This window comes from Neolamprologus brichardi, chromosome 23, assembly GCF_056152115.1.
Source record: "Neolamprologus brichardi isolate AB-2024 chromosome 23, ASM5615211v1, whole genome shotgun sequence".
Taxonomy (NCBI): Eukaryota; Metazoa; Chordata; class Actinopteri; order Cichliformes; family Cichlidae; genus Neolamprologus; species Neolamprologus brichardi.
Genome location: NC_142125.1, coordinates 19,485,964 through 19,506,923, shown reverse-complemented (window position 1 = coordinate 19,506,923; position 20,960 = coordinate 19,485,964). Strand labels below are relative to the sequence as shown.

General features: G+C 39.2%; 1 protein-coding gene across 7 annotated transcripts in view; it reads left to right on the top strand.

Annotated features, from left to right (window-relative positions):
• The window catches only part of agap1 (ArfGAP with GTPase domain, ankyrin repeat and PH domain 1), a 185,051-nt gene that overhangs the window by 68,484 nt on the left and 95,607 nt on the right, over positions 1–20,960 (top strand). For all 7 annotated transcript variants that reach the window (XM_006800302.2, XM_006800304.2, XM_035911846.2 and 4 more), the window contains 2 exons: positions 17,513–17,571; positions 18,680–18,767. In XM_006800302.2, coding sequence (XP_006800365.2) covers positions 17,513–17,571; positions 18,680–18,767 — 147 coding nt within the window. The remainder of the gene's footprint in view (positions 1–17,512; positions 17,572–18,679; positions 18,768–20,960) is intronic.

Below are 20,960 nucleotides of genomic sequence, written 5' to 3'. Positions count from 1 at the left end.
AAATGTGAGTGCGGTAAATCAAATTTTTGCTTAAGCTGATTAAATGATGCAAATTTTCCATCTATATAAAGATCTTTGAATTTGATCAAGCCCTTCCCCTTCCAAACATAGTAGGATTTATCATCCCAAGGAGGCAAAAAGGCATGGTTATCACATATTGGTGCCTCCACAGAGGAGTTTGGCAGTTCAAAAAAACCTCTAACTTGGTTTAAAATCCGCACAGATTGTTTCGGAACAAACCCCAGTTTCTTAAGACTCTCAGCCCTCCCTACTTTTGAGAAAAGCAGGGCCTCTAGAGAGGAGTCCCTTACAATGCCAGCCTCCATTTTAACCCAAAGGGGGATGTTGAAATCACCAAGATCTGAGGATGTCTATTGCCAGAAGGTCAAGGCTCTTAGATTTGCAGCCCAGTAATAATGTTTAAATATTGGTAAACTCAGACCTCCCTCCAATTTGGATTTTTGTAGATGTAGTTTTGAAATCCTAGGATTCTTGTTGTTCCATATGTAAGAAGTAATAATTGAGTCCAACTCCTTAAAGAAAGAGGAAGTGAGATAAATAGGAAGATTTTGGCAAAGATACAGAAATCTAGGAAGAGAGACCATTTTTATGGAATTTATACGACCGACCATAGATAGGGGAAGAATTTTCCATGACTCGATGTTATGCTTTAATGTTGATAAGAATTCAGCAAAGTTCAAGCTAAAAATTAATTTGAGATCTTTAGGAACAGTTAATCCAAGGTATGTGAGATGGTCGTTAACTATTTTGAAGGGAACATTACAAAGAAAACTCGGCGAACCGGTTTTAGATAAAGGCATAAGTTCACTCTTAACCCAGTTAATTGTATATCCTGAAATTTTGCCAAATGAGGTGACCAGATTAAGAAGGGATGGTACAGATTCTTCTGCATTACGCAGGTATAATAGTATGTCGTCTGCGTACAAACTAATAACAGTTTCAACACCCCCGACCAAGAGCCCTTGTATTTTTGGATGTGCTCTTATCTTAATCGCAAGGGGCTCTAATGCCAGAGCAAATAGAGCAGGAGACAGGGGGCAGCCCTGCTGAACAGAGCGCTGCAAAGGAAATGGCGCCGACCTCTCTCCATTTGTGAGAACTGAACAGATTGGATTTGCGTATACTAATTTTACCCAAGATATAAATATTTCACCAAACCCAAACTTCCGTAATGACTCGAACATATAAAACCACTCAACCTGATCAAAGGCTTTATGTGCATCAAGAGCCAAAATTGCTGCTCCTCCCGAACTACCATGGTCAGAATAGATGGTGTTCAGAAGACGCCTAACGTTGAAGAAAGAAAGTCTGCCAGGGATAAATCCTGTTTGATCAGGGTGAATAATGGAGGTCAGGTACTTGTTCAGTCTAGTTGCTAAAATTTTGGTTATCACCTTTCGATCAAAATTTTGAAGAGCAATTGGCCTAAAGTTAGCAGGATCGGAGTCATCTCTGCCTTTCTTCAAGATTAACGAAATATTTGCTTCATACAGAGTTTGGGGTAGTACGCCCCTGTTTTTAGAATCACGCATCATCCTAAGCAAGAATGGAGCAAGACCATCACAAAATTTCTTATAAAATTCTACGCCAAAACCGTCAGGGCCTGAAGCCTTCCCAGATGCAAATGACTTAATAGCAGCTACCACTTCTTGCAATGTAAAGTCCGAATCGAGTTGATCTCTGGCAGCTTCATTTAGCCTAGGCAGACTGAGAGAATCAAAAAAATCATTCAAGGCAGACTGTGTTACATTCAGCTGGGAAGAGTACAACTCCTGATAGAACTCTCTGAAGCGCTTATTAATTTCTATAGGGTTTGTTAGAAAAGCACCAGATTTAGATCTTATTTTGTGAATTGCTCTCGAAGCTTGTGTTCCTTTTAGTTGTTGCGCTAGCAATTTCCTGGGTTTGTCTCCTATCTCAAAATGTTTATGTTTCAGCTTCAGTAGTAGATTGGTAACCTGGTCACTCATAATTGCATTGTATTCGTATTTGAGTTTTAATATTTCTCTGTAATCCTCAGGTGATTTAGAATTCTGGTAAGCCCTTTCTAGACGAGGAATGGCACTATTAATTTCAGAAAGTCGCTTCGTCTTTTCCTTTTTGAGGCCTGAGCTATAGGAAATAATTTCGCCACGCATTACGACTTTTAATGTTTCCCACAGTGTTGAATCAGAGACCTCTCCGTTGTCATTTGAGTCAAGAAAGTCCTTGAGTTTGGGCGTAATATATTTAATAAACTTTTCGTCACTGAGAAGGGTTGGATTGAAACGCCAGGAATAGTTCACTTTAGGCAAACTTAGACTCAGTGATATAGCTGTGGGACTGTGATCAGAAATCAAAATATTATGATATCTGGAATTTGAAATTTGAGAAATAAGGCTTGAACTGACCAAAAAATAATCAATTCGACTGTAGGATTTGTGGACGCCAGAGTAAAAGGAGTAATCTTTATCAGTGGGATGTTGAAGTCTCCAAATGTCCACTAAGTTTCTAGCTTTAGAAAGATTATTCAGAAGCCGCACAGAGGCAATCTCTGGGGGAGGGCGAGTTGACAGCCGATCAAGGTAAGGGTCTAAGTAGCAGTTCCAATCTCCTGCTATTACTATATTTGAGTCAGTATCATCCGGTAGCAAGTCAAACATCTTTCTGAAAAACATAGGCTCATCTGTATTTGGACCGTAAATATTTAGTAGGGTTAATGGGAGAGAAGCTATCATCCCTGAAACCATTATGTATCGTCCCTGAGGATCATTGATTACAGATTTTAGTTGGAATGGGACATTTTTCTTAAATAGTATGGCTACCCCCCTGGGATGTGATGTAAAGGGTGACTGATATATTTGAGATATCCAGTTACATTTTAAAACATGCCGCATTGTAGATTTTATATGGGTTTCTTGCAGAAAAATTACATCTGCACATAGAGATTTCAAATGTTTAAATACTTTACCCCTTTTGACAACTGAACCAAGTCCTCTAACATTCCATGATACAAGCTGCAAATCCCTGTTTCCCATTTGTATATTAGCCTGTGACCTAGCCATTACAGTGGGGAAAAATGAAAAAAAGAAAAATGATAAGGAGTGACATTGTTCATACAAAATGACAGAAAGTCATAAACTGGCAGTAATGGAACTAGTGCACATGAGCTGTAGAACAAGAACAAATCAAAACATAACCCACCCTTTCCCCCAAAAACGCGTCCCCCGGAACCTGACGCATAACACCCCCTCTTCACTTCGAAGGGAGCTGCCGGGCAAATGGCAAGATATCTTCACGCCCACCACTCAGAATAAAAACATAAAAGTGCTGTGAATTACCACCACCATGTAATAGAAAAAGCAAACATCATTCACTGAGAAAATGTTACACCAGTAAGGATGTCTCATCTAAAGTTGTTGGTATAATGTTGTACTTGAAAGTCCAAAGCCAGTTCTCAGCATGGTGTCTTTTAAAGTTGGAAGTCTTAATATTAGTCAGGCATTCCTGCAGCCAGAACCACTACAGTTACCTTACACTGAGACCTTAATTTCTCATAGTCGACCCATGTCCTTTAATGCAGCGTGCCGCCTCATCTGCGTCATTGAAGATTGACGGTGCTTGTCCGTCACGCCAGTATACATAGAGCCTTGCCGGGTAACGTAGTGTGTGCTTGATTCCATCACTGCGCAGGGTTTGCATCACACCATTAAAAGCGCGACGCTGGTTCATCACTTCGTTGGTGTAGTCCGGAAATATCATCACCTTGTTTCCTTTATACTCGCAGCCTTTTTGCATCCTACAGCGACGCAGGATCAGCTCCTTCTCCTGAAAATGATGAATGCGGGCCAGAATAGTGCGTGGTTTAGCACCAGCAGTTGGTTTCGCTTGCAGTGCGCGGTGTGCACGATCAACTTTTATCAGATGTGGAAAGTGCTCCTTTCCCAGCAACTCAGGGATAAGCCTAGAAACAAAGTCAGTGGGCATACCTTTTTCCTCGTCCTCAGGTATGCCGACAATTTTGATATTGTGTCTGCGGGAGCGGGCCTCTAAGTCCTGGAGTTTGATTTTGAGTTGGTTGGCGTGCTGAGTTAGGTCCGAACATTTGGCTTCTAGCGCTTCTACGCGCTCGTCCAAGGCACACGTTGCTTGTTCTTGAATTTCCATGCGGTTTTTCATCTCTTTCTGCTCCGAAAGGAGCGACTGAAATCTAGCCTCAAAAGTATCAAACCGCTCATCAGTCTTCCCCATTATAGACGTGGCCATTTCCCAACACATCTCCTTGCATAGGGTGTAGGTTCTGTCTTCGTGGGGGCCAGCCTCTGGTGCGGTAGGGCTACTGGTGCTAGCATTAGCCCCGCTAGCGGTGTTGCTAACATAGCCCTCGATGGTTTTATTCTTGCTCGGAGGGTTCGTTTTCGGTCTCATTGCGCAAAAATGGACAGCGTAGATCAGCCTGGAAACATTCACCCGCAGAAAATATCCGCCTGTGTAAGAATGTATGGTGGTGTTGAGTAAAAAATCTGAGTTTTGGTGGAGAGCTCTGAAAAGCACGTCTACATCATACCGCTGCTCACTAGCGCCCCCGATCTTCTTGCTCTTATAGTGAAAGCCCAGTCGCTGCTAACCAGGTACCCTGAGTCCTTCCTTTCATTCAACTGCCTCTCTGGATACCTGATTTTAAAATAGTATTTCCCTGACACCAGAAAAATTGAACTCTGTTGAGCTAATAATTATCAGTGAGTCTTCTGGTTGTTTTCTTAATTAATCCGTAAGTTGGTTAAAAACCCATTCTGAGTTTAGTTTTGTGGTTGTTTGGTTTTTATTTATGGCTAGATTTTCCCACAATCTTTCCCTAAAGTCATGTCAAACCAAAGCTAAAATACAAAAAAAGGGTTTCTGAGACACAACTGTGTATATAGAACAATCTGGGCAAGAAATATAATGGAGCCGGTGCTGTAATTTATGATGTATTTAGATTTATTGGGTTTAAACAGGGCAGTGCTACAACAGAGAGCTCATTTTAGGCTTTGTGTAGTCCAAACATTAAAATTTTTGGCTGCAGTTCTTTGTTGAATCTGACGGCTGAACTCCAGATGAAGTCAGAAAGACAAAGATGATGGTGCAGACAGCAGCAGGAGGAGGAGAAGAAAAATGGCATGAAGGGCGAACGCTGCGATAATCTGATGTTGTGTGTGACTGATGAGCCGGCGCTACTCTGATTTGTCACAGTCAGACGACGGTTTAACCCCCAACAAACACACACATACACACTCCTATAGACATGTACACCCTGCCCTCAGGCTACAAACAGCGCTCCACCCATGATCCCCGCGGTGTGTGCATGTTAAGACAATGGTGTCATTAGTGTATTTGCAGCAAAGATCATCTATTCATGGCTGTTTCACCCGTTTTCAGTGTGGCTTAGAAGAAGTTTCAGTTTAGGAGTCTCATTCTAACGCGAAAATCAAGCAAGCAAGCAAGCCACACATAAACAGAAATATCAGTTTTCACACAGAATAACCTGATAAGTATAGAAAAAAAACTTCTGGTTTTTAATCTTCACTCTGATCTGACATGAAGCTGGTAAAACTCCACAGAAGGAGGAAATATTGTGTGATGAAAGCCTGTCAGCGTCCTGTCGAGTAAACAAACCACACACGAGTTTTGTTTACGAGTGCTGGTGGGCTCGTGGGGGACGCCAAGTCAAACAAACGAGACCTAAGACTACAGCAGACGCAACGTTTCCACCTGAAGGAGCGTGGTATGGAGGGCCAACACAGCCAGAATCAAAAGTATAATAAAGGAATGGTGAAATTAAAAGAAATATGTGCCCAAAATTATAACAGCTCTGTATTATTTTTTATTTTTCTTTATTTTCTCTTTCTTTATTTACTTAATTACATGCTTTAGCATGAAGTGCTATTAAATGCACCCAAAAAAGTGACATAAATATATTTATTAACTTTATAAAATGTTCCATGTATTTATATAGTTTACCTATAAACTATAGCTGTAAATAAAAGTACACACTTTGAATCGATGCCCTCTCCTAATGCTTGTAATGTAATGCTTTATCTCTTATCTCCCCCCCCCCCCCCCCCCCCCCCCCACACACACACACACACACACACACACACACACCCACACACACACACCCACACACACCCACACACCCACAGTATTTTGGCAGCTTAGACCCTCCGTACGTAGGAGAGATTACCTGGGTATTGATGACATGTTTGTCATTGTAAAGCTTTAGAAGCTTTTTATTGTGTAAGTGGATTCTGAGCTGACCTCGGGGTGTCTCCCAGCTGACGTTAAAACTATAACTAACACACCGCCACCGTCAAAGACATCACGTGTGGAAGTGAAAATCAGTTTTCAGTCGTCTGTATCAGGCTCTTAGATCGGCTGCTTTTTCTTATACTTATGTAACAGTTAATTTAAAAAAAAGAATGCAAAGCTAATCAGTTTATCAACCAAATAATCAATTATTAAAACCAATTTAAACCATATTTGTTTTGTTTCACTCCACAGTCAGAAAAAATAAGCAAACAAGCAGAAGCTGAACAAACAAACATGCCAGACTTCATCAGAGAAACGACTGAAATGCTGAACCTGTACAACCAGTTAAAAAAAAACAGTATATGGAGGACCCAACCTTCCAAAGTAAACATTCAGTAGCAAAATAAAATGAAAGACTCCTAATTAGAAAACATAAGCAAACGTAGGCATTTGCATATGCTTTCTAAATGAAAACATTTCATATGGTGTAATTTATCTATTTTTTGTCTAGGCATCTTTTTACTCTGTACTCAAAAAACCTAACTGCAGTCATTTTTTTCTAAAGCATAAAAAGACCTTTGAGTTTGTAACAGAAACAATAATAATGAGGCTGTTGTGTATTTGACTGTGAATACATCAGGTCTTATCGAGAGCGTGAATCAGAGTAATCAGTGTACGCCGGTGTTTTGACGTTGGTTGTTTGGTGGCTTGACAACATGTTACATTCCCGTTTGTGAGATATCATCGTGCAGGAGCGTTTGTATTTTGTAGCTGAGGCATGATGAGGTGCGGCGAAGCGTGCAAGAACAGTACAGCAACGTCACCTTTTTGCCATCAGAAGCTACTTTCTGGACGGCTTCCTCACACGCTCACATTCCAAGCATGCTCCAGGGCGCACGCCACTAGTTTGACATGAAGCTTGAGCTTCTTGTGATGTCACCATGATATTGGTTTGAGATTACTCAGTGAAACCAGGTTACGACATACAAAAAGCCAGCACCAAACTGGCTTTACTGGTCATAGTGGGCTGACAAACACACCTAAGTAAATGTGCAAAGCCTGATTTTGGTGGATTAGCTGTATTTACTGTGGCTAGCGTAGCATGTGGACTATAATAAAGAAAGCAAATAAACCTCTATAAAAACATCAGACAGCTGGGTTGCAAAGTGGCTTGCAGAGCTCAGAGAATGTTTGACAATCTTACTTTTTAAACATTTTCTTCAGTGTTTGAGCTTCTCTGAATCATTCAGCTGAAATGAATTGAACAACACCTCCAGAGATTAAAGAATTAAATCAGTGTTGTTGTTCTAATAGTTTTATAACCTGGAGGACATGAAATTTAAAATGTTTTGAAACAGATTTGTCTTTGTTTTAAAGAATTTTTTTTTGGCATTTACTCATAAATGTTTTTACTTTTTTTGGGAGGGGAAACCACATTATACTTTAAAAATATTAGTATTTATCTAGTGAGTTTTTTCTTATAATAAACCACCAGAGAAATATGATTTAAAACCATTGATTATACTGCTGTGTAGTAACAGCAGCCAAAACCAAGAAAATTGGGTTGAACTTTGCTGTGCTCCACCTTTAATGGTTTGATTTCCTGTTAAAACCTAGTCCAGGCTGACTGACGTCTCATTTGCTTCTGAACCTGAACTGAGGTCTGCTGGGCGTGCTCAGTAGCCTGCGGGCGATGTGCCCTCACACATGTTGGGTCTTGACCTTGATCGTCTCTGATGGAAACAAACTAATCTACATGTGATGAAGAAACAGCTTATTTAAAGAGAATTTGAGTGTTCAAGTGTCACAGCTGCAGCAATTTGGTGCCAGCATCAATCCGGGCCAAAAGCCGCCGGGTGTCAGTGGGTGTTTGGCATCAGTGCGCTGTAATTACCAGCAGTTACCAGCCAACTGAGGCCAGGTTTTGGCTGACCAGTTTGTGCGGGTAGCAAGTGGCGGACGGTCACTTAGAGGTCGAGTCCGAGTCTGGCTGCTGGCAGAGACAATGAAGTCTGATTTTATGACCAGCTCTTTCGCCGGCCACCGCTTCCTACTCTTTACAGTCCTGACATCATGCTGGACAGTTTGGTTTCACATTTATATGATAAACACAAAGTCGGGCAGCAGCCAATTTAACAGATATACAAATTAACAAATAACCAGCCAGCCAAGTCCTTCGCCTTAAAGACAGTGAGTCATGGAAGCTCAGGCCTGTCAAAAGAAACCATAACAATGAGATAAAGTGGTCCATAGTAGTTTAAGATCATAGTTTTACTTTTCATTTCATATTTCACTGTCAGCATTAGGAGCAAAAACATTTAATGTGACATAAAGGAAAAATTGAGAGATGAGATAATGTTAATGTTTTTTTTGTTGGGATATCTGATTTGGTACTTGTATATTGCATCAATTTGTTACATATGGTTTTTGTGATTTGATAGGTTGTTAGGTAAAGAGCCTACAGAATACAAATTAAAAACTCCACATTTGTAAGTATCATCTGCAAATAAAGTGTCAGTTATAAAAAAATAAATAAATACGAAGTTGGGTATAAATAAGGGAAAACAGCCATCCCAACAGCCAAATAAATTTAAAATGTATAATTTAAAATGGAAAAAAAGTGGATCATTAAGAAAAATGATCATTTCAAACATAAAAATGTTGACTCAGTATGAGTACTTTTTTTTTTAAACCTTTTTTTGTTATATGATTGGCACTGATGGGTTTCCATATTGTCTGACTTAGTATTTGTTTTGGGGGGTTTTTGTTTGTTTTTTTTCACCTCTGATTCTTGATGAGGAAACAAGCTGCATCTGTGTAACAACAAAAACATCACAGGGACAGATATGATACTGGGTGAGGTTTTCCTGCTCCGTGAGGCGTCATCATTGTGGCGGCGGCACACGACAGGCCTGAAGTAGCGGCGTCGCGTGTTGAAACACAACACAAAGAACTGCTGTGTGTGTTAGAGAGAAGTGTGTTGGCCGGTTGCCAGCTGCTGTTTATTGCCTCTTTGCTCTTTTATCCGTCCTCCTTGATGCTCCCTCATCTTCTTGCATTCTTCATCTGTTTGAAGCGGCCTCCCCCTCCCTAACCTCTGTGCCCTCCTCTTCATCAGTCACTGCATTTTTCCTGTTGTTACATCATCTGTCTCTTCATTTACACTCTCTTCTCATGTCTCCGTCTGTCCATCCATCCTCTATCCCTCCATCCCTCTGGCCTGCTTCCAGCTGTGCTGCAGCAGCTGTCTTGTTTTTCTAAATCATGTAAGCTGATTTAGTTTGAGATGAAAGCAAACAACACAGAGTGTAAAGTAGGAGTCTCAGAAGTCACCAAATCCATGGTTTGGTTTAGTCGTTGGATGCTTTGCATTTAAGGTTAAGTTTTAGAACTTTTAGACCCTAAAACAAAAGAAATTTACTGAAAGGAAATGATTTTGTCTTAATTATGTAAAATTGATTGAATCAGTTGCATATTTTTGTTATTTAGCCTCCTTATACAATAGCATAAATAAATACTCTGCTATACTGAAATTTCACTCTTCAAAACTGGAGCACAGGCTACTTAAACAGTCTTTTTGTACAATTAGTCACACAACAACATGTTTATTTCTGCTTTGCTATAATTGGATATTTTTAACACTGGGGTCTGTGGGGATTGACTCACTTTTAGAGTCAACCTCAAATGGACATCAGAGGAACTGCAGGTATTGGCACCTTGACCTGGGGGTTGGAGCTTTGGTGTTACCTGTAATTTTACACTTGTTTGTAGTTTTCAGCCTGCTTGATATATGAGAAGTTTTAAAAATGATTGTTTTCACTATTCTTTGAAACTTTATAGATATAGTTAAGCACTTTAGTTAAGCTGCAGCTAATAATTACTAATTAATCTGCTGGTTGAATCTCATTGGCCTGCATATTTCTGGCTCCAATCCCCAAATCTTTGGCTGATGTTCTCCACAAACTAATAAAAGGAAGAGATCAGGGTTAAAAGAAGGTCCTCAAAGAGTTTCTGGAACAAAACAAAGACAGAGTGTCAGTGCTGTGATTTAGGATGAAGTAATATTTATTAGTATTACCTGCTTCTGGAAAACGGTCCAGTGCTCCAGCAGAGAGCTGGTTTTAGTCTTTGTAGAGGCCCAGACTCTTTTTGTGTTGCTGGTTTATCGAGTCCAAACTTCTGAATGTTTAGTTGACTGAAGCCAACATCAATTCCAGATGGATTACCATCCGAGGCGCACCTCATTTATACCCCGACTGTCTCGCTTTGTTGTCCCTTCTGAGCAGATCTCTGCCTTTTTATAGACATTTGGAGCGCGCTCAGTTTCAGTTGTGTTCCAGGTAACTCGTCCATGTCAGCTTCAGTCTGGAATCGCAATGTTTTGACAACAGGCTGATCTCAGTTTGTCCTGTTAGAGTTCATTTAAGCACAAAATCTCTGTCTCTCTGGATAAAGTTGAGCTGTAATCGTAGCACTTCTGTTGGTGTTAAAATCCAAGACGAAACGTCTAAATATTAAATAAAGTCCAGCTGTTTTTATTTGCCTCATTTTGTCTTTTTTTAAAAACTCTACATTTCCCTTTTTGTATTTTTCACTGTGCATGTCTGAAACCCTCAGTTTGACCTCGGCTGCAACTCGGAGACCTTGTTGGAGCAGGTTTTCAGATCTTAGAGACCTGTCTTTGTTATCTTGTTTTCTGCTGTTGTGTCTCTGTCGCCATGTTTCTGTCTTCCAGCTGCCTTCATCTAAACACACTGACGTGGTGTGGCCTTTGAAAAGCACAAATATGTCTCTCAGTTTGAGGGAATATTTAGGCTGAGTTTAGCAGTTTGTTTGCTTTTTGCCTTCAGGTTTGCATTTTTCATTGATTAAAAGAGTTCTGGATCAGGTTAAAATGCCTTTAAAGCAGCGGTCCCCAACCTTTTTTGCGCCACGGACCGGTTTATGCCCGACAATATTTTCATGGACCGGCCTTTAAGGTGTCGCGGATAAATACAACAAAACAAAACTAGTACCGGTACCGATAAACAGAAGATTTTTTCATAACACACGTGAAAAGACCCAGGAAAACCGAGTTAACGATCAAAACGATAACAAAATAACGCTGAAAACCGATAAAAAAACCCTGAAAAACCATACATTTCACACCTGAGCCTCAACTCTCGCGGCCCGGTACCAAACGACTCACGGACCGGTACCGGTCCGAGGCCCGGGGGTTGGGGACCGCTGCTTTAAAGTCCGTAAAGTTAGAGTAGAGTCAGCGTTAAGATTTTTTATTCATTAGGTTAAGGTTCGGGACCTGGTTTCAACAACTGTTTATAACTTAGTTTAAACTACTCCTTACATAAGCTTTTTGCAATTAAAAGGTAGCTCCTAAATCACTGCCACATTCAGGATCAGTACCAGCACAAGTTTTATTTTGTGCATTTGTGAGTTTATTCTTGTAAATGTACACCTAATTTTCAGAAATTTTCTTTAGAAAATCAAGAATTGGGAAAAATCTTTTAGTTTATAATCTTGTAAAGTGGTGAGAACCTTTTCTTTGCAACTGAATCTGGGAGTTTATTCTTGTAAATATTTGAGCTTTTCCTCATAGATTTACCACTTTATTCAAATAATGTGTGATTTTATTTCTACTTCATAAAGGTTGGCAGTCGTACAGTTGTAATAAACAGTTTCTGAAGGTTCAATTTTGTTAATTTATTGCTTTATTCTCATATTATTTTCCTTGGAAATTTACAGGTAAAATGTTTGCCAGTCCAGATTATTCAAAAACCTAGATGAAAGATTTTAGGCTAGCTCATTTTAGCCTGCATGTAACCCAATCATGCTCAAAATGTGATTTAATACTAGAACTACAAACACCTTGACCTTTACATTCAAACATCAGCCTCACAGAGATTACTTTAAAACTAACTGGTAGGATGGACATAAACGAAAGTCTGCAGCGTGTTTAGTTTGATGTTAAATACAATCTAGAGTAAGTAAGAAGAAAATAATACGTTACTCAATCCAATCATTTCATCAATCTGAATCCAGGGAAAGATCTTGGATTCAGTTTCATGGTTTCGTTTAGTTTCTTTCAGGTGAAAGCTGTTGGAGTCTGCAGATTTTATGTTTAAGGGACTGTAGCTTGTATTTATGATAGCTTAAAGCTCTTTAGTTCTTTGTATTCAGGATCTAAAATCTTTGGTTCTGGTTTAGTTCTAGAGTTCCTGAGGCACAGCCATCTCTTAGAGATCATTTTTCTTGCTTTATTCCTTAAAACTCTGATACTTAGGGTTGTTCAAATAGAGTTCAGATGTTTGAATTATTGAAGAGACGTGGCTTCTTGAGAGTTTTGTGTTGAAAGTGTATCACTAGAAAGCTAAACAACCTTGGCTTCTTCATGTTGAAGGTCGGAACTGAAGGTAAATGTTGAAGTTAAACAATTCCTCTTTATAAAGAGAAACAAAGATGTGTCGTCTCATACATGTTCCCCATCTTTCTGAGGGAGAGCGGAGCATAAAAATAGAGACAAACGAGTGAAATGAAAGAGAATTAATGAAGGAGATTATTCTGGAGAGAGCCAGGAGTCCTGACGCCTCACTTTGAAGGCCTCCTTCCTTTCTTTCTCTGCACAGAGGGATGGAGTGATGGAGGAGAGTTTTAGTCCCACGACACTTGCTCTCATTTCCAAGTTTTTCCTCCCTGAGTGATGACGAAGCAGAGGAGCTCTCCATTTCCTTTTCCCATGGTCTTCGTCCATCTGTTTCACTCCATCTGTTGTCTTTTCCCCTTCGTATCTCACCTGTTGTCCTCTTCTTTTCTCCTCCGTTTGTTTCAGGTGGAAGAATAACATGTTTTTCTAATCATCCTTCAAATGTGATTGGGTTAAAACATGCAGCGCATTTAGCATTTAATCATTTCCCCCTTGTCATCTGGTCCACCCTTTCTTTCTCTTCCTTTGTCATATTTTATCCCATTAACAAAAAAAAGCCATGACACTTTAAAATAAAGCAAAGTCTGCCTGTGTTGCATTTCCACATAATCCAATCCAAGGTCAAAACACACGCTTTTAAAACTTAACCATTATTACATCATATTATTACCATCTAGAGCAGGGCGATATGACCATAATATTTATCACGATATGCATTTGAAAATTTGCGATAACGATATAACTGACGATATAATTGACACTAGACAAAATACTTTACAACTCCACAACTTTATTAGTGCAAAAAAAACATCAATGTATTTTCACTTAAACAAGCAGCTTTTTTAAGTGCATTAAAGTTATATAAAAATTTACAGTGCAAATGCAAATTTCTTGCTGACAGTTTAACCAAAAGGCATTTCCAGTGGAAATTGGCCGACATATCCTCAGCATAACCATGTAGAATATCCACAAAACTTAAAAAGAGGTTATACACACACAATACGGTAATATTATGTTGAAGCACAGTACGTATCACTCCGCGAGGCTCCTGCCTACGATAGCCGTAATGCTCCGACAATCCATCAATCGGTGCGGCTTTCGAGTTTCAGAAAAATCAAAGGATTGATTTTAAGTGTGCCGTATTTTCCAAAAAACATGGTAATAACGACGGCCCGCTAGCATGCTCTACCAAAAATAGTGCTTTGTTGTGTATCTGACGGATGAAAGCCAAACCAGTTGCAGCATTTTTACAAACCAGTTCTGGTTCATCTGTTTCATTCAACGATCCACTTTCGCTCTTCTCATTCTGCGTCGCCGCCATGTGCGTATGTAAACAAAGGCACTGCGCATGCGCCCTTTCCCCATATTCTATCACGATATTTCATTTTCTTATCGTTGCCAAACATTACACCGGTATTATCGTGAACAGTATGATATAGCCCAGGCCTATTACCATCATTACATTACCATTACATGTTAAAAAGGCTTTCCTTTTAAAGTGTGGTGAGTGAGGTCTTTCATACTCCATAATCTGGAGTACTTTGTAATCAGTAATCACAATAAGTGATGAACCCATCTCATAATTTTGACAATTTAATCTCAGATTTTTTACTTTACCTCATGATTCTACCTTTATCTGATCATTTTAACTTTCTAATCTCAGAAAGCTTGAGAGTCTTGGAAATCAAGAATTTCGACTTGCTACATCAGAAAAAGAACAAAAAAAAAAGTGTCCTGTGGTGGTATAAACCTTTCACTCTGCCCTTAAGTGGCTGAACAATAAATCACTTAGTGGATGTTTGCTTTTATTGAGCGTGAAGCTGTAGTGGAGCAAAGGAGGTGTGTTGGGTTTCTAACTCATGACCTAATTTTGGAGATTCCGCCTTCATGTAGTCGGGCCGTGATGGAGTCGTATCATCCACCCACAGCGAGGCCCTCTGTCTCCCTCTTCCTCTCGGCCTCATAAATACGACACGTTGACGGATTGATTGAGTTCAGGTGTTCCTCCCACACGCTCCCAGATGCTTTCGCTTCATCTCATCTGGACTTTCCCTCTTCTTGCAGCGCAGATTCGTTCAGTCGACATTTGTGTTTCTGTTTCTGTGACGACCCCTCGGCAGCCTGGAAGCAGACTAAAAATACCAGATCGTAGCTAAGGGCGGTCATCATAAAACACGACAAAGCATCATCGCTGTGCAGATGTTAGTCAGTGGTCTTCTCAGGCGTAAATAAAAGTCCCAAATCAGCTCCAAAGGTAGATCAGTGCAGCCTGAAGCTGTCGTATTTCTTCCTTTAAACCCGACCTCACCTCCCAGTTCAACCACCAGCTGATGCTTCATCAGCTGCTAACCATCTCCTCGCTTTGCTGGTGCATCATACTGGGAACCAGCAGAGGGGAACTGGAGGGCTGTGATGGAAAACAGGAAGCAGCTGGGTCAACATCCTGCCTGGCAGGGAGGGAGGGGTCGGCCCCGACACAGGCCGCCGTTTGTTGAGTGGGTTAACAATGTCCCCCTCTGTGTGCCCGCCAACCAATCGAGACGCTCCTCTCTGGATGGTTTCCAGACAGATGAGATGTTGGCAGCAGCAGTTTGGGCTCATTAAAGGGAGGAAAGAGGAGCAGTCAGGATGCTGTGTGGTGGAAAGTCAGTGGTTTTTAAGCTAAAATGAGGAGATTAACCTCCTAAGACCCAAACTCTATCATGGCATACATTTTTAATTTTTCTTTGCTATTTGGGTTGATTGGGACCTGATGAATGTAAAAACAAAGAATTACCAGATTTTTGCTTTTTACCTAATTTTTGTTTCTGAGAAAAATGAGATCCACATGTGAGGACATTAGTTTTAAATTGCGTTAGAAGAACAGTGGCAGTATGATGTCCTCGTTAGTGGACATCAGGCCCTTGTAGAGAAAAATTAAGTATTTTGGTCTAGACAACCGAAAACGTGCTGTCCACATATGTGGATGCCAGGTCCCTAGGAGGTTAAAATTCTGAATTGAGACAAAAATGTAAAAAAGAAACTACATTAAAACATCAGAAACCAGCTAAATCAAAAGAAAATAAATTTATTGAGATATTTATTAGTTTTCTGTCAGTCTTTTTCCTCCATAGGGAGCATCACACACTCTGCACGGCCTAAAAATGATCCTCCAGGTAATGAAAACTGTCAGTGTGAGTCTCAGGTATCAGTCCGTTAGAAAACCAGTGTGTCATGGGGCTTTTAGCACTTCCTGTCTGTACTGTGTAGTCTGAGGGTCTGCAGGCTGACACAGATTGCTGCAGATGAATTAGTAAAGAGGGGCTGGAGGCTCTAAGTGGCTTTGGCCCACTGGCCTACTTAACACCAAGCCCGAGGTGTCTCAGAGTCCAGCAGTTTTAAAGGAGCCTGCGGTGGGATGACGGCTACAGAAAACATCTGGACGTCTCACGTTTTCTTTTTTAGGAAAGGCGTTCATCAGCAGTTACTGAAATACAGCTTCTTTAATGATAAACTCAGAGGTTAAAGGTCACACATCTCTATGCAGACTGAAGAGATTTAAAGTCCCCATATGTGACCACAGACATGATAATGTCAAAGTATTGAAATTAAGTTGTATAAGTAGAAATATTTTTAGATTAAAATGCCAATTATGACTTAGTTTCAATATAGATGAAAATATAGATGAAATTAAAATGTCCCAATTTTGTAATTTCAATATATGAAAATGACATAATTATGAAATAAAATCAAAATGTTGAGTTTGTTCTAGATTACCTGGAATTGATTGGATTGAAACGCTCATAAGTTTAAATGTGACTTTAAATATTTTGATTTTATTTGTTGTGTTTTATCCAGTAAAGTTTGTTTGAGGCTTTGAAACGTTTTCTATTTATTTGATAACAGAACTTAAAGAACTACAGCCCCATATTGAATACTTTAAAGGTGTGTTAGAGTACCTTTACTGTACGGTTTTTAGCTGACTGTAGAAAACAAACAAACCCAGCTCTCTGTAAGAGGCCGCATTCTTTCAGTGGGAGGGCCCAGATTTGGTCCACGGGCCTGTGTTTTCTCACTGCTGGTGTTTTGTCCTGTTTAAAGTGTGTGTGTGTTTTTAAAACCACAGAGTGTTTTTGTTAGAGAGCCGTCTGTGCAGTGTGAGTGGAAACGACCTCCCTGATAATACCAACATTATCACACTCCAATAACACACACACACACACACACAGTGCAAGTGTGTGTGTGTTTTGACATCGTTTGGCCTCCGCCCTCCTCATTTCCCATGACCTCTGACACTCGGCACCTCAGATGGTTGCAGGAGTTAATTTGTGGGGAACCTTTAGAAGAACTTAGAATACAAATATTTTCTCATCTACTGATTTTGTCTTTATTTTCTGATTCTAACATTTGATTGATTGATTCTAAGATTAAAGTGCTTAAAGAACATATAGATTAATGTAAGTTGATCCCCCTCTTAATGGACTTTTTGTCTTATAAGTTTTTATATAGTGTTATTTTTGGTTGCTTTTAACCTTTGTATTTTCTCAGCTGTGGTTCTTCATGGTTCTTCTGTACCATGACGGTATTTCTGATTGTGTCCTGTTATCGTGTTCAGTCTGCTGTGACTTCTGGCCTGGTGTTGGTCGTCTGTCAGCTTTAACAAGCCTCGTCTTCCTCTTTGTCACCCTTGACACCACTGAGGAGGAGCTGATTGGCTGCCTCGTTACTCCATCAGGCATTTTTAATTCCATTTTTTTTCCTGAAGGCATCACATGTTCCTCACAGTTTAATAATGTGTGTTTTTTCTTTCTTTGTGTCTTTCAGATGCGTTTGTAAACAGTCAGGAGTGGACGCTGAGTCGGACGGTGCCCGAGCTCAAAGTGGTGAGTTCAGAGCATTAAAGGGGAGGGGGTCACCTGTCCAAGAGTCAAGCTTCAGCGGGATGGCGTACCACTACGGAGATCATTTCCTGCCAAAACTTAACAAAAATCCCAACAAACAAAAACTAACTAATTAGATAAATAAACACAAGAATTTCAGAAACATTATGTTCAAGAGATTTATTTTTTAAATGTCGAGATTGAGTTGCTCCCCTAAACAGCAGCCAATGTAAAGGTGCTCTAAGTATTTTATTTTGAAGGTTTAGTTCCTTTAAAAACCCGACCTGGACTTCTGTCTCACGATTCCTGACCTGCAGGCTTTAGGACACTACAAGAAGTGAATACACGAAGATAACCAAACAGATGTACAATTTTGATCAGTTTAACTTTGAAGATTAAATAATAAAAATAAAATAAATGATGGATGTTAAAATTGTGAGATTAAAATTTCATAAGTTAAATATTTTGAGATAAAAGTTTAAAAACATGTTGAAAATGTAATTTAAGAGTAAAAATGATTAGATGAGATTAACTATGAGGTCATGTCAAAATTATGAAAGTAAAATGTCACAGTTGTGAGATTATAACATCAAAATTCAAACAATACATCACAACCATGAGAAGCAAACTTTAAAAGCAAAATGTCAAAATAATGTCAAATATTTACATTAAGTATAAAAACTATAAGACCAAAATATTAAGCTCAGAGATAAAAGTAAAATATTACATTTTATGTCTAAAATGTCAAAATTATGATATAACTTAGGGACTAAAAAATATTAAAATTTAAAGATAAAAGTTACATATTCACATAATGTATAAATATTTTTAGAGTAAAATGTCAATATTATCATTTAACTAAAATTTAAGTTGAGATTATTATGGGCCTAACAAATAAAAAATTGTGAGTAACTGATTCATATTTCATTCCTGCTGAAGCATTTGTTTGCCCACTCACAGAAACAGTAAGAGCTCCATGTGCTTGAATTATATCATCTTCACCAGCAACACTAGAAAACTTTTAAAACCAGTATGAGTTCCTGTTGATGGAGTGATTACAGTCTGCTGAATGTTTTAGGAGATGCTAACTTCCCTTCTGTCTCCCCCTCAGGGCATTGTGGGTAATCTGGCCAGTGGTAAGTCAGCGCTGGTCCACAGATACCTGACAGGAACGTATGTCCAGGAGGAGTCACCAGAGGGTAAGAACATCATAGCATGTCTGTCTTTGTTTGGCTGGATCTGCTATTTCTTCTTCTTCTTCTAATAAAATGGCAGAGCAGTCGTCCGCCTTCTCAGACTGAATCACTCTAAAACACAGAGGAGAAAATAATGAGCGGATTAAACGTCATTTAACGACCTCCTTACAGCACAGGCCTAACCAGAAGAGCAAAAAAAGCTCCTCAGTCAGGCTCAGAAGCTCTCCAAGTCGCATTAAAAAGAGATTTCACTCCACTTTCGGGAGAAAGCTGAAGTGGTTTTTTGGGTTCAAATAAACATTTGTAGAGTTTGAGATGGAGCTGAATCACCGCAGGAGGCTTTAAATGATCAGATCTGCTGGTTTAATGCCGATCTGTCAGCCTGTTAGAGGGAAAATATATCAATATAAGCAATGACTGAAAATGAATACTGAGTGAGATGAAAACAGCAGAAAGTGACATTAAAAAGTCAAACTTTAATTAGATATTTGTTCTACTTACTGAAAAACCAACAAGTTTGACCTCTTCGGGGCGTGAGCGTGGATTTAAAAAGTGAAGAAGAAGTGATTTAAGCATAACATCGCGCTCAGCTGCTTAATATCTGAGAAACAGTGAAGACCTGAAAGGTTAAACTTCTCTACTGGCTGACCCAGAATCACTTATGAAACTTTAAAGATGACTTTCTGTCTCGGGGAAAAGATGAAGCCCTACTTTACTCCGGTGTCTCAGCTCACACGCCCTGCAGGGACGGCCATATTCCTCATGTAATATTAAAGCTGCCCACACACACACTGTTACTGTACAGGACGGCAGCGTCCTCAGGCACAGACCCACTTTACTAAACCCGCTTTAATATTTCAGCACATGAGCTTTTTCCTCTCAGGGATCCTGCACGCACAGCCAAGGCACTTTCTGCTCACTTTCCTTTATCAATCACACCGACAGACGCTGCAGCGCTTTTACTTTTCATTCATTCATCCTTTTACTGTCCAGAGAGGTGGTGCACCGAACTCACAGTTCAAACCACTGGTGAGGAGCTTTAAGCTCGAGTTTAGTTGTTTAGTTGAAGCAAAAACGCTTCTTTATTCCCTCAGAAAAAAAAACAAAAAAACGGCATCTTTCTGATAACTAACAGGGGCGATACCTCTGCCTGTATAAAGAAATCAATGGCCAGGTATGGAGGACCAAACTTGCCAAAATGAGCAAGCCAATAACACAAATTATGCCATTAAATGCACCTATAAAAATATTAAAAATGATTTCCGTCTTTCACATGAGACATAAATATTTTTTTTCGTATGTATTATTTTTTTCTGTTTTCCATTTTTGTTTATTTATCTGTCTTTATTTATACATAAGTGCGTCATTACGTTTAGAACTTTTAAATTCAACTTGCAGCTGCATTTATGTTTACTCATCTTTATATTTATTTTGCAAGTTATTTATTTTTAGCATCAGTGTTTTTTATTTCTTTTTTAATTTTGGCAGTTTTGGTCCTTCGTGCATAACTAAAAATATATATTTATGAAGCGTGACACCAAGTTTTAAAAGGTTTTTAAAAGAGCTAAAAGAGTATGCAAAGGATGAAAATCCAATAGTTAAATCAAAATCAAAAGTTTATAACAGCTTCAAATCAAGTCTGAAAACAGTCTAAAACTAGTAAATATATAAATAAAAAGTCCAAAATAAACTCTAAATAACCCAGACCAGGTCCATAAAGTCCCCAAACAAACACAAAAGAATTTAAAACAAGATCTTTTATTATTTAATTTCTTCTTTGTTACTTTTACCTACCATGATTGCCTGAACGTTTTATTGTTGTAAATGTTTCTTCTGTTGTAAATCTTTTTTGTTCTTAATCTTTTCACTGTACATTTTAGTCCAAAACCATTTTCCAAAATTAACAAAAAATGCCAAAAATCAGGTCAAAACCACAATCCAAACACAAGTCTACAATTAGGCCCAAATTCGTTGACATCAATTTGTATATCAAATATCAAAATATCAATATCAAATTACTCTAAAAACGTCTAAAATGTTGACCAAACTCCAAGTCTGAAATTAGTTCTTACATGGTCCAATTTAATGAACCCAAAATAAGTCCCGAACACCCCAAAACAAAGTCTAAAAGCAGTCAAAAATCAGTCTAATATATTTCAATAAATATTTTCAAAACTCGTGTCTCTGCCCAGTAAC